The sequence below is a fragment of the Stylophora pistillata genome, chromosome 13 (genome assembly GCF_964205215.1).
Source record: "Stylophora pistillata chromosome 13, jaStyPist1.2, whole genome shotgun sequence".
Taxonomy (NCBI): domain Eukaryota; kingdom Metazoa; phylum Cnidaria; class Anthozoa; order Scleractinia; family Pocilloporidae; genus Stylophora; species Stylophora pistillata.
Genome location: NC_142531.1, coordinates 23,412,452 through 23,426,455, shown reverse-complemented (window position 1 = coordinate 23,426,455; position 14,004 = coordinate 23,412,452). Strand labels below are relative to the sequence as shown.

At 38.5% G+C, this 14,004-nt stretch overlaps 2 protein-coding genes across 3 annotated transcripts in view; one reads left to right on the top strand and one right to left on the bottom strand.

The window, feature by feature from the left end:
- Nucleotides 1-24: 24 nt before the first annotated feature.
- On the bottom strand, nt 25-7,621 carry LOC111330109 (beta-ureidopropionase). The gene is made up of 14 exons (XM_022934908.2): nt 7,465-7,621; nt 5,534-5,705; nt 5,315-5,402; nt 4,982-5,076; nt 3,930-4,014; nt 3,558-3,634; nt 3,205-3,259; nt 2,322-2,436; nt 2,016-2,097; nt 1,726-1,768; nt 1,398-1,424; nt 1,263-1,303; nt 897-983; nt 25-444 (listed from the first exon to the last, which is right to left on the bottom strand). Exons 1-14 carry the CDS (start codon nt 7,563-7,565, stop codon nt 355-357), a joined length of 1,158 nt encoding a protein of 385 aa, XP_022790643.2. The 5' UTR covers nt 7,566-7,621; the 3' UTR covers nt 25-354.
- Nucleotides 7,622-7,863: 242 nt separating this feature from the next.
- LOC111330076 (acetoacetyl-CoA synthetase) overlaps nt 7,864-14,004 on the top strand; it is a 13,902-nt gene continuing 7,761 nt past the window's right edge. Inside the window, exons 1-9 of one of the 2 annotated variants that reach the window (XM_088742488.1) lie at nt 7,864-8,376; nt 8,864-8,967; nt 9,500-9,617; nt 10,086-10,196; nt 10,563-10,660; nt 11,303-11,417; nt 12,232-12,313; nt 12,782-12,923; nt 13,311-13,391. In XM_088742488.1, coding sequence (XP_088598614.1) covers nt 8,229-8,376; nt 8,864-8,967; nt 9,500-9,617; nt 10,086-10,196; nt 10,563-10,660; nt 11,303-11,417; nt 12,232-12,313; nt 12,782-12,923; nt 13,311-13,391 — 999 coding nt within the window. In that variant the 5' untranslated portion in view covers nt 7,864-8,228. The remainder of the gene's footprint in view (nt 8,377-8,863; nt 8,968-9,499; nt 9,618-10,085; nt 10,197-10,562; nt 10,661-11,302; nt 11,418-12,231; nt 12,314-12,781; nt 12,924-13,310; nt 13,392-14,004) is intronic. The other variant, XM_088742487.1, reaches the window with a different exon arrangement.

Sequence of the window (14,004 nt, the reverse complement as noted above, 5' to 3'; positions counted from 1 at the left end):
AGAACAAGTAAGTGAGACATAAACTGAACTGCAAAATTATAATCAACTTAAACTATGCTGTCTTAATCATTATCTGGCTGGAAACAACCTGTCATTTTCCCATGATGGTCGAAAATAGTGTCTCTTCTCTGTATACCCTAGATCCTCAAACAAGAATTGATTTCTTCTTTATATTCCAAGAATCACAATTAACACAAAACTACAAAAATAGTGTTCTTTTTTTAGTGTAATTTCTTTGTATCAGTCGATATTTTCAAAACTGTAATATTTCAATGGTGCATTTAGTCAACATAGTAAAATTATTCGGCTCCGGTACAGAACATATCCACACTCAGTCAGTCAATATCCAATGTTCTAAGCTTCATCATGGACTATCTGTGGCTTGTAACCTGGTTCCACAGCTTGAGTCAATAACTTGGCATACATTTCCAACCTCTGAGTCATCTGGGAAATGAAAGGAATCAATTTTAGAAGTGTCTAGAGAAGCCTGTTTCAACAGCTGATTTGAAGGATGTCGCGCAATGATCTGGAAAGAAGGAGTTGCCTGACATAAAACAAAAGTCCTCCCAGAGTCTAAAGTGAGACACAAGATAAAAAGAGGGGTGACTAAGTGGTTGGGGTGCTGGGGAACTGGGAATGTTGATCAACAAGTCCAGGTTCAAACTAAGGTCAGGTCATTGTATTGTGTTCTTGGGCAAGATGCTTCACCGCCTCCTCTCCACCCAACCCTCCACACTGATACCAAACAAACTGTCAGGGACACCTAACAAAATTCACAAGGGGGGAGGGGAGGTTAGCCTACCATGACCAGTTGTCCTCCAGCAAGACCTAACCTGAAGGTGGCAGCAGACCACCTAAGTTGCCACAAAGAGCAAGAAACCTTGCACCTTACACACCTGAAAACACCAGCGGTCCTTAACTTGTCTGCACAGGTTCAAGTCTACCTCAGTCACAAGAAGGCCATCATTAACTCTGGATAAACCCTGTACAAGAAAAATAATGCTCATAACGATAAAATTTCTTAATATGTACAGAAATCTTCTCTTAGGCTATGGTATCGCTGAACCTTAGATAATCTTGGACCAAACCATCCAATTGACATGATGCAATTAGCAAGACTGACATTGATCTTCAAACAAGGTAAAAAACTGGCTGCTAATATTCTGCAAAACCTGTAAATATATATTGCTACCGGTTTCTATCTTTTACTTTGTGTACTTTATTGAAGACTAATCAAAAAAATATTCATTAAAATAGCTCACTGGGGTACGACTGCCATCTGGAGCAGCAACATAGGAGGAACCTAACAATTGAAAATGAAACATGGTCAGACATGGTTCATTATGACTTACTTTAATCACAAAAATCAATAAAATACCAGCAAGTGGAGAACTTACCATAAAAGTGACCAAAGTCCTTATGAGCTAAGGAGAAAAATAACAAATTTACATAACTAATTGTAATTGTCAAAGTTCACAATTCTTAAGTTCCACTTGTCACTAAATACTCAAAACATAACCTTCTCCATTCAGACCCTTTTAAACATTTGATATCTACAACTAGCAAGGTTTTTTGCATTGCACAGCTCCTGCTTTTGAGTAACATCTATTTTAAAGCAAACATTCCTCTACTCATAGATTTTACAGAAATCATCTTCCTCCTAATTGCAATTTGATGATAGGTTAGAGAGGGAAAAGAAAAACATTACCCAGTTATTATAGCTACCTGGTTTGCCATCCCCTGAAGTGAACTCATTTTCAAAGACTTCCTATGGATGGCAAAAGAACATGCGCAGTAAAGAGAAAGCCCTTATTTCCTCAATTGTACAAAATGTATCAAATGTTACATGGATCTGAAGTACTAGGTCTCTTCTAAGTCATTACAACAAAAGCATTTAAGACCTCAAGCCACTGATTCCCTCAACAAAAAGGGAAGGGCCTTAAGTCCCACATCTTGGGCTTACATCGCAGTGACATTGCAAATGTTAGTGCAATGTCAGAGCAAAGTGTACTTACTGTCCCAATCCTGTTAATTGCAACAGTGAAGTAGTTGTTGGCTATAGATGCGCAGCGAGCCTCAATGGGCCACATGGGTTCACTGTAAATACAAATAAGAACATTTGTGTGTAAACCTACAGGGTAAACGAAAATGGGTGGAAGTAGGGGGGGGTTAGGGCACTCCCTCGCTTTGCCGAAAGGAGTATGTGCTGGTAGGTAAGGTAAGATCTTATCTCTTTGGTGGCATAAGCCAACCACAGTTTCCCTTGAGTGTCCTCCCTTATTCGAGAGGTTGAAACCTGAGCTTAAGAACACACAACCTACCTTAAAGCACCCACAGTTGCCGAGGGATTAAAGCAGACCTCAGCACCATTTATTGCATACATTAGCCAGTTTAGTGGGTGATGACGACCGTAACAAATATTTACTGCAATGCGACCTGCATGAGAGTCAAAACAATATCTTGAGAGACCCTTCATGTTTGACTAAGGTTAAAGTGCACCTACACCCAAAAAATTTTTTTCGCTTAACGAAGTAAGCTTATTTTTTTGAGTATTTCTGCGCAAAAATTTTTTTATTTCCTCAAATCTTCAATTTTCTATGCCCAGTCAAAATACGGAAAATCGGCCGCCATCTTGCCCCACGACCGAGTTTAAAGAGGAATGGCTCTAGTGGGTAATGTGACGTCAAATCGAGAACACGAAAGTCTGCTTTTCACACATTTTCACTTGTTTGGGAAGGTTGTAGTCGATAATTGTCCGAAAATATGCCGACTAAGTGTGTTGTAGAGGGATGTAGCAACGTGCGAAATTTGCAAGAGGGTATCGCGCTCCATACAATCTTCATGCAACACACCTAGTCGGCATATTTCGGACGATATCGACGACAATCTTCCCAAACAAGTGAAAATGTGTGAGATGCAGACTTTCGTGTTCTCGATTTGACGTCACATTACCCGCTAGAGCCATTCTTCTTTAAACTCGGTCGTGGGGCAAGATGGCGGCCGATTTTCCGTATTTTGACTGGGCATAGAAAATTGAAGATTTGAGCAAATAAAAAAATTTTTGCGCAGAAATACTCAAAAAAATAAGCTTACTTCGTTAAGCGAAAAAAATTTTTTGGGTGTAGGTGCACTTTAAAGAAAAAACATATTTTGGGGACCATGCATCACCATTACCATAAATCATTTGAAAAAAGTGAACCTCACCAAACTGTGTCTGGAACACTGGGTGTCCTGTATCTCCTTCCATGTAGTAGGTTGACTGTTCATAAATTACAAAAGAAATGACAACAGTCCTGGAGCTAATTCGTTTTGAGTAAGCAAATTTTAATGGACTAGAGAAACTTGTTTAGGATCCTTCAGAATATCATTGGATCTGGCAGGATTCTATGTGGAATCCTGTACTTTCATGATTTTCCCTCCCCCTTCCCCCCCCCTCCCCCTAAAAAAGGTCTCCTAAGAAGCAATAAATAAATTGATTTAATACATGCCAATCTATTCAGTGCCCAAAGGCTTTGAATTTTTGATTACATATGAAAAAAGAACAAAAATATTTGTACCTCGTTAAAATCTCCAATTCTAGGAATGTGATTTTTCCTTGTTTTTCCAAGGACTGAGCCATTATTGGAAATTATCACTGAAAAATGCATGATTCTGTTTGAATCAAAAAATCTCTTGGAACAAACCTGACTTTCAATAAAGCACTAGCATTAACAGTACATGTACCAATGTTGGTTCACAAAGTAACTAGATTTGTGCAACAGTTGCCAAACCAAACACTGAAATATGGCACTTCAGTAATGCACTGTGAAATCATAGTAATTAATGGTGACGTAAGGTTGGTTAATCAAAGAAGTTGATGAGGTTACAGCACTCTTAAAAAAACAACACATTAAAATAACAATTGTGACCAATTTTATATCTGAAAGTACCTGTTGTATTGAAGATTTTATCCTGATGCACACTGTCTCTTTCCAAAATTGGAGACACTATGACCATATTGTGTTGTTTGGCAAGCTGGTAAAACAAATAAAGTGAAGAATCAAGAAAAACTTAAAGCCTTAGGAGGCTAGTCAATACAGTTCTTGTTAAAGACTACCCAGAAAATACAAATCATCACTCTCTCTTATGGGTTTCAATAAGATATGTTATTACACGACTCGGGCAGCCAGAGGGCCAATAACTAAAATCAACCAATCAAAATGCTCTATTGCTGGTCAATATTCTCTCAGTATTGGACCGGGCACTGTCCAAAAGGGTCCCAAATGATACCGCACTTGTGCCCCTTTGAACTTCAGTCGTATAATAAATCTCTTATTAACCAAGCTTGCTCGGGACCGTACTGGAAGAATATCGACCCTCGGTCTTTTTTGTATGGACCTTGCTGCGCTCGGTCCGTATGGTCAAGACTTCGGGCCGATATTCTCCTAGTACGGCCCTCGCGCTTGGTTAATAAGATATATGTAATAACAGGTAATTTGAACAACAGGCAGGTAGTTTTGAAGGTTTGAAGAGTCTCTTGCCTCCAAGGAAGTCCAAGGTTTGCATTTTGAGATTTATTCCAATTCATGTAGTTACATTGATCCTTAGGTTCAACAAATTTGAACAAATTTGAAGAGAACTGCATGCATGTTAGGAGTACAAAGAGATAGGTATACTAAAATTCACAAAGCAACCAGGTAAACAATCAGACATGGTTTGATGCTACTCTAGTTTAAGATTTTAAAGAATGTAACCGGGAAAATTACAATTCATCGACCTCTTACATTGATTAAAATCTTAAACCAGAGTAACATCAAACCATGTTGTCTGAGTACAAGGAGAGTTAATATGTAACAGCTATGAGCAGGTAGCCACCACTTTATAAGTGAATAATACATCTGCTTGCTTCTTAGCTGCCACTGGAAGCCCAACTGTCTCTAATAATCAAGAAGCCTTTTTTGTTTCCTCTGGCTAGCCAAAAGCCTGAAGTACCTTAATGTACCTCTTGGCAGAGTTTAATGGTTGGCCCATCTTCTGCTGACTCAGCAAATTCTGTCCACGGATGCTTTTCACGGGTGCAAAAAGCAAATGGCATGGCTGATAAAAACAAAGTGGAGGATACAATATCAGAGAAATACAAATATACTAACCCTAAAACCTAGCTTCGAGCAAGTGGGGTGATATATTTCTTGTACCCTTACTCTTTTATGTCTCCCCTCATCTCCACCACTTGTGCTCATGTCAATCATTGTTCTCTTCATAAGAAGATTCACAAGGGTTCACAAGCTTAGGACATGATCAGATGTATCTCACTCTCAGCTATAATACAACTTACTCCAACATTCTTGAAAACAGATGACGTTGACTCCACACATGGCTGCAGCCTCAGTAATTTCTTTAATTCTTGCATGGAGAGCTGACAGCTACAAAACAAAAGAAAATTGAATTATACCTCAACAGAAATGACTTGGCTGGGTCATCAGATTATCCACTCAAAACTCACAGGTGAGACTGCCAACTTTCCCTGAAAAATTATTAACGACTAGGTTCTCACCTGATTTGCCAGTGGTGAAGATGTAGGCAGCACTATTTTGTTCTGTACAGCTCCTATTCTAACTATGCGAGGTCTGCGCATTTGCTCCTCTTGGACATCAAACTTGTATCCTGCCAGTTCAAAGTTTCCCTGCGCAGCCATTTTAAATGCTTCCTCAGGTAGCTCGAGTTTACTGTCCAAAAAAATAGAACTCTATACATTAAACCTTTAAGGCCCGGTTCAAACGTCAAATTTCATGTGCCGAACTTAATGTGAGAGTTATATGCTTGTGAAGTGTGATGTTTGAATCAAAAATTCGCCTGTTTCAAATTAAAGGCGACTTTCACCGTGTCTGCGACTGAAACAGTCGAAGATTCGACTTAGGTTCGACTGTTGATTCAAACATCGCATCTCACATGTGCCAAACTTAATGCATGAATTACAGGAAATTATTATGACTCATTTATTACCCACAAACTACCAGGAATTCTGTTAGTTCCATGTGTGAAAAAGCCAAAACAGCACAAAAAAATGGTGGGAGACAAAGGAATTCATAGTTCTTGCTTTGCAAAGACAATATATAGTTGTTTGACGTGCAGTAATTACTTTTGTATGAGGTGTTTGGTTTTTGAAAACAAAGTGGGCACTCCTGGATGGAAAGTAGGAAAATCTGTGGCATATTGCGAGTCATGTTTCAATGAAATGATGGAACATGAATCAAGTCAGAGTATCATGATGAAAAGCGAAGATGACGAAGCAAAAACAAACAGCAAAACAAAAGCATCAGTTAAGTAATTAAGCAAATGCTCAATAGACGTCTCCGTCACGGTCTAGCAAATAAGTGGTGTGCCCAGGAATATTGACAAGGAACAGAGTTAAATTCGACGTTTGAATCAAATGCCATATTTAACTATTTTAGTTGACTAACATAGGAGTTCAGGTCAGCACATGTGAAATTCGATGTTTGAAGTGGGCCTAACTCCCATGAGTGATCACGAAAAAATTTCTCCTTACAGTATCTGTACAATATCAAGCAGACAAGTAATGAGACTAAAGAAAAATATCAATTAGGGGATTGCCGGTATTATGTGATCAAATGCCAAATTCTCTGATCTGGTACCATAAAATTGTATGGCAGACAAAACGAAGAATTACTAATTAGATCTAGGGAATGAAGGGGTTAAAAAAAAGTATCTTTGCAAATATTTTTAAAAATGTCTTGTCCTAGTGGATAAGTGATGGTTTATAAATGGTTACTGCACTGTACTTCAGATTGAAAAGTTGGCAGTTTGAACTCTTGCTAGGGCTCATGTTGTGTCCTTAAACAAGGATTTTTTTTTTTTCTATCAGTGTTTCTCACCACCTTGAGAATAAACATCGATGCTAATAACCCATTAAGGAAACCTGACGAAATGCTAGAGGGCAACCTACAATAAAATAGTATTCCACCCAATAGGGAAGGGGGCTAGCAACACTCACAATTGCTTCTTGCTACAGAAACCAAAAAAAGGCCACTTTTACTTTGTTTTACTTTGTTTTACTTGACATCTCTCCAGGACTGTTTAAGAAAAACAACTCTACAGGGCTGGTATGGAGGACACTTAATCGTCATTCCCACCTCAAGACATACAAAAATCAAAACTCTTGATTGTCTTTAAAGGCCCTCAGAAAATGAAATATGAAGGGTCCTCAGCTTCGAGCTTTTTGAGGGGGGGAGAGGGGAGGTGCAGGCAAAAAAGGAACGTCATGAGATGTACACGCTGTAGATCGGGGGGTGAGGCGCACGGGGGTGATTTCCAGAATAAGAACGTAAAAGTATGAAAATGGCCTATGGTGTGGAGAAAATTGTACGCGATTGTCTCGATCGGCCAAGTCGACTGCTTGACTTCCACGCGAATACACTAAAAGCTTAGTCACTAGGTTAGAGACCCCAACTCCAATCTACAACTTACCTGACTGGCTTTCCATATAAAATTCTCTTCACTTCTTCTAACTCCTTTGGTGGAAGATGTTTTTCCAAGCAACTCTCAAGACTTGTAAACTCTGCCGCCATGTTGAATCAGTTCTCCTATGACCTTGAATGACCGAAGGGTTTATTCGCGGAAGTCTGGGTTACCTGATAATAATTTTTACCAACTAGAGTAGGGTAAAGTAGGGGCACTATTATCTCTGTTTTGCACTAAAATAACGCTAATTTTCAAAAATTCTGTTCTTCTCAGCAGTTTTTATTCAAAAGGAGAACAATTTTAGTCCATTTTTCTGTTAGTAACTTCAGCAAATTTCTAGCGATTTAAAATCTAAATTTACCAACCCTTCCCAGGGCTGGCAGGGAAGCCATTTCACGCGAACAGCTGATGATGCGGTACAATAGCAGGTTTTCAGAGGAAAAAATTGCCATTCTCACAAATTTTCCAGTAGTGTTTCACTCAAGAGAAAATTCTGAGTATAGTTTGTATTTCCTTTCCCCTTGGAGAAGCCTATTCTTCAATTTTTAATGAAGTAGTTTTAAAAATGTTCTAACAAATCCCGTGGGGCTCTGGTGTAAGTGACGTGGCGCGCCAAGTTACGAAATTTTACAGACAAGTTTTGAAATATTTGTCAAAAGACCACAACGTTGCCTAGACAGCGTATGAAAGCCAAAGTTTCGGGAAGACAGAGCTATCCTTATCCATAAGAACAGCTTGGTAGTTCTTAGAAACGTGTCTTTTTGTAATTTATGTTTGGTGATACAAGCGAGGATCCCAACTCAATGGCTTCCGTGCGAGAAGAGAGACCGAAATGTATGTGGAAGCCAAATGCAGATCAGTCGACCAACATCGGCGATTTCCAGTCAGTTGTGAATCAAACATTTGGCTTGAGTTTAGGTGAGTATAGAAGTCATTTTAAAGTAAGGTCTTGTAATGTTGCAGAAATTATGAAAATCACACCATTTGTACTTACAGGGAAATTTGTTGAACTTAATAGTTAGACATCTTTTCTGGTCAGTTTGGATTTTTGATCGGTCGAGTCGCTTTATCATCTCCGTCTTAATAGCCTTTGATTAATTTGAAGGCGACTTAATGCTAGACAACCTTCTGTAGAGGAAACATTAATCAGTGCAAACACACACCCCTCAACACACCCCTTGACACGCCCAATTTCACACCCTAGACACAACTCCAGATGATGCTTCACTTTAGCTTCAAGGGAATGATTGAAAAAAAATTCAGAAGTAGGAGAAAAAATCCGATGTAATATTCAATTTTCAATCATTTTTATAGAACAAAAAGTCCTGAAGTCAAAACACTGACCTCCTAATTCTATCCAAACACACAAATGCATATGATTTTGCTTTTCCTTGAATCCATACAGAAAATTATGAGGAGCTGCATCAGTGGAGTGTCAATCAACATACAGATTTCTGGGAGATGTTTTGGAAATTTGCTGACGTTATCCACTCCCATCCATACGTTGAGGTACTAATTAAAATTTGCTATCATAACTTTTGTTGTCGCAAGTTGCTAGATAAGATAAAATGTTCACAAACCCCTTATTTAATATCCTGTTTATTAACAGATAAGAGCAAATTAAGATACATGTGGTGTGGTATTCACAAATCATGACTTCAGATTATCAAATTTGGAAAGTACCCTGCTTGTCAAACAAAGTTGATTTGTTGATTTCACTTTATTGTTAAATTTTGGGAGTAATATGAGATAGAATCTTATTGGCTGCTTTAAATGCATAAATTACCTAAATTTACAAAAAAGATATAAAATCTGAAAAAACATTATTTTGTTTTGGTCAAAGATGAGGCTAGGATTCATAGAACAAAATACCACCCTCCATACTAAGAATTCTGATGAGTTCCCTTCTCCAGCAGAATTTTAAGCACAAACAGCCAATATCCTTTCATTTAAGAATAGAGAATGATAGTCAAGAATGTGATCAGCTGGTATTAAAATAAACTCACTTGATCACTCTTTAGTATAATGATTTTTCGTGAAGGTTTTAGATGAGTCTAAACCAATGGAGGAGGTTCCGGAATGGTTCCATGGAGCTCAGCTTAATTTTGCAGAAAATCTTTTACGCTTTGATGATGACAAAGTTGCTTTGTATACTGCAGGTACAACTAAATGATTAGTTTTTTTCTTTCACCAAAATACCTAGATAAGTCCATTCATCTTGGGCTCATAGAGAATTCCAGAGAACTGTAACTTGTCCTCCTCCAAAACAGGACATCAGTCATTTACAGTAACTGCACCCCCCTCTTCCAGTATTTTATTAGGTTGTGATACCCTTTCATATTCTTACAAGTGACACTGGGGTGTGATTGGGAATGTGTTAGAGGGGGGTTGATGTTGAGGACTGGGAATGTGTAAGAGAGGAGTTGGTGTTGAGGATTGGGAATGTGTAAGAGGGAGGCTGGTGTTGAGGATTGGGAATATATAAGAGGGGGGTGGTGTTAACGATTGGGAAAGTGTAAGAAGGGGGTGGTGTTGAGGAGGCTTGCCCTCTTATCACAACTTATTTAGCCTCTCAGATAGTCACAATTTTGAGGATTTGCCCTTATTTTTTTTTAAATCTTTTGTAGGAGAGGGACAAGAGGTCAAGACCATAACATTTCATCAACTAAGAAAGAATGTGGCATTATTAACCTCTGCTCTGAAAAATCTTGGTGTCAAGAAAGGAGATAGAGTTGTTGGTATGTATGAAGATGTTAATAAACCACTGGGACAAGAAAACAAACCGACCACCTTAGTTATCACTGAGACCCTCCAATATGGTCCATATTTAATGTGTTTTGACACAAGTCAGAAAAACTGAGTTGTTTGCATAAAATTTAGGCTTTCTTATAAATTTTCCATGTTAAAATACTTTAAAAAGCAGAGAAAGTGTTTTGCCATGGCTTGATTGGTACTATTTGGCTCTTGCCTCCTAGCAAGTTCACACAGGAAAAAGTTTTTATCGGTCCATAGAATTGTATCTATTAGGCTTGAATTTGGCTACTGGAAGCAGTTCTTCTTGTTCTTGGCTTATGTTTTTACTAACTCCTTGTCTCATTTTAAAGGTTATATTCCCAATTGTGCCTTTGCTGTTGAGACTATGTTAGCTACTGCAAGCTTGGGAGCTATATGGAGTTCTACTTCACCAGATTTTGGTGTTACGGTACTTATCAACAGTCCACGTGTCTCTTTGTTTCATATTTTTCAAGTTATAGACCACTTTCATAATTGTCTGCCGGATTAATATTCTTTTGTTTAAATTTAAATTAGCCTTTCTGGCCTTGTTCTCCAGTACAAAATTCAAAAGAAAACATTGTCTCAAGCGAGGCCGGAAAGGCTAATTTAAATAAACAAAAGAATATTAATCCAGCAGCCATTTATGAAAGTGGTCAATGGTGTGAAATTTCTTGGCTTAGCTTTATCACATTTCACATGAATTTCAATAGGTGGAGGATCAGAATTTATTACACGACTCGGGCTGTCAGAGGGCCAATAACTAAAATCAGCCAATCAAAATGCTGTATTGCCAGTCAATATCCTCTCAGTATTGGACCGGGCACTGTCCCGAATGGTCCCGAATGATACCACACTTGTGTCCCTTTGAACTTCAGTTGTATGATAAATCTCTTATTAACCAAGCTTGCTCAGAACCGTACTGGAAGAATATCAGCCCTCGGTCTTTTTTGTACGGACCTCGCTGCGCTCAGTCCGTACTGTTAAGACCTCAGGCCGATGTTCTCCCAGTACGGCCCTCACCCTTGATTAATAAGATATATGTATTGAATTAGCTGCTGATCTTTTACAGGGTGTATTGGACAGATTTAGTCAAATCAAGCCAAAGGTTATTTTCTCAGTGGATGCAGTCAGATATAACAACAAAAGTCACAACCATTTGGAGAAGTTAACTCAAGTAGTGAAAAGTATGTCATGTCACAATACTTAGATGGGGGGGAGTATCCAGGTATGTGGTGCCTCATATGAATCTGGAGAACTGGGGGAGGTCACCCAGCAAGAATTCTGAGTAGTCCCTAATCCTTCCTTCCCCTTCCTTCCCCCTTCCTCCCCCCTTCCTCCCCCCTTCCTCCCCCCTTCCCCCCTTCCTCCCCCCCTTCCTCCAATCAGGCTAGTGACTGATACTGGCCTGATTAGAAGCACTTTTGCTTCAGTAACTGATTCAATGGCTTTGCTTCCCTCTGTAAAACACATGTTTATGGGTGGAAATGCTCTGTGAGAGAGAGTTAAGTTCCTTCTTTACAGGAAAGTGATCCTGACCTATGCTAAATTCTTTTCCTCTTTTTTTTTTACGTATTAGCAGCACATATAAATGAGTGAAGTACTTGTTACTACAAACCATAGTTAACAGTAACTGTGCCGGGCTCAGAGGTAACAGTCAATAAATTGGTTAGAGCGCTGCACTAGTATCGCAGAGGTCAGTGGTTCGAGTCCCGTACAGGCCTGATTTTTTTCAGGTCTGAATTTCGCTATTGCTCAAATAGCGCTATCTACTGCGAGGATCGTCCATCATACGTATCAAATACCGCAGTTCAAAATATATGATTTTCATATATTTATTCTATCTCAGTCAATAAACTGTTACTCTTTGCCGGGTAGTTATTACATACTAGTAACACTGATGATAAGCAGTAAATAAAGATGTTGATAACAATGGTGCTGTTATCATCCTCGTGAGTGTATTTTGATATATCGGTATCTGAAAAAAAAATTTTTATGCAGGTCTTCCTGAGCTGGAGAAAGTAGTTGTGATGCCATTTGTTGGGAAAGCAGATGACATTGACCTATCTGGAATCCCAAACAGGTATTTTGCGTACTTTTTTGGCTGCTGTAGATGATTTGTAACTCTAAATTTCTTTGAGTATGGCTGAGCAACCAATGGTTACTTGTGCTTCTATTGTGAGGGTAGAGTGGTAGGAGGTTTCTTGGTCTCTCGATCTCAATTTTTCCATTAAGCTGTCTCCCAATCTTAATTTTGTTTTTGAATTTGTAAAAAGTAACTCTAGCTTGTGGCCAAAGTATGACATTCCTCCCATCTTGTAAATTCTGATTTTTTTTCATACAGAAATCAGCTTACAGACCTCAAGTGGTCCATTAAAATTTCAGACATCAAAATGGAAAATATTGCTAAAATGCACAGTACTACTGTACCATCAGTCAACTTTGAGTTTTTGGAGCTACTTCATCCTCATTTTTGGGATAGCCGCCATTTATGAGGTCTGAAAACTATTTTCAGTCGATAACATTTATCTCCTTTCTTCCTTCTTATAAGCATGTTGTCGGATGATTTCAAAAAATTTGCTGACGAGTGGCCAGTTCTAGAGTTTGCACAAGTTCCCTTTAATCATCCCCTCTTCATCATGTACTCATCTGGAACAACTGGTCCTCCAAAATGCATGGTGCATTCTGTTGGGGTAAGTAAGACAATTCCTATTCTCTTTTGTTGCTTAAAACCTTAACTCCCAGAATTGATTAACATGTAACTTTTCCCTTTGATATCCATACATAATTTATCAAGCAAACAGGCAATGAGCATACTCAAACTTATCTGGCAGAAGTTGTTATCTTGATCTAACACCAAATTCTGGTCCTTTATTTACAAGGAAATGTGTAGGAGCCAGAGAGGAGAATTAACGATTAGATCTGGAAGTTAAAGGGTTGACACATACCCTCCAACTCTTAGGATTTTCAGCTGTGAAATGGTGTAATTATCTCAAAGCAGGCCATGGGTTCATTATTTGCTAGACTGATGTCTCTTTAAAGAAGAGAAAAATATGATTTTCTTGGACTTTTAATTTAAGGGAACACTAATCCAGCATCTGAAAGAACATATACTTCATGGGAACATGAACAGACAAGATGTGATCTTTTATTACTCAACTGTAAGTGACGTTACGATTTTTTTTTTTAGCTCCATGTTAGATCAGCCTCCATACATTTTTGGCTGGCAGAAACTTAAGTGTTGCACATTAGATATACTCACCTTTCAGCCTATTCCAAAGAGACCCTCGTGCCCTTTTGTAAAAAAAAATATTTGGCGTTTTCTCGCATCACGGATATGTCGAAAATTCTTTTACGTTCACGCAAAGTTGCAGACGATCGCGTTTCAAATAAAGATGAAAAACCAAGTTCACGAAATGTTATTTTCATTGTTTTCTAATACGTTTAAATGAAGCTATCAATCCTCCCAGTTTGGATCTCCGAACCAGGCGGTAATTCATTGCGCAAAACAAATGGTTCACGAATCACTCACGGGTTACGTTTTTAATAAAAAAAAATTCGTTCACGTGGACATGAAAAGATTTTATCATATTTAATCACTATTCACGAATAAAAAAAAATGCCACAATCACGCTTCACATAGAAAGTGTTGGGGACCTCATTCCATAATTGCAATTCAAAGCATAATTACAACTAACCAAATTTTTTAAATACCGATATTTCTTTCCAGGTCTTGGCATGAATTTCTTGACCTATCACAAAGTGTAGTGAGGC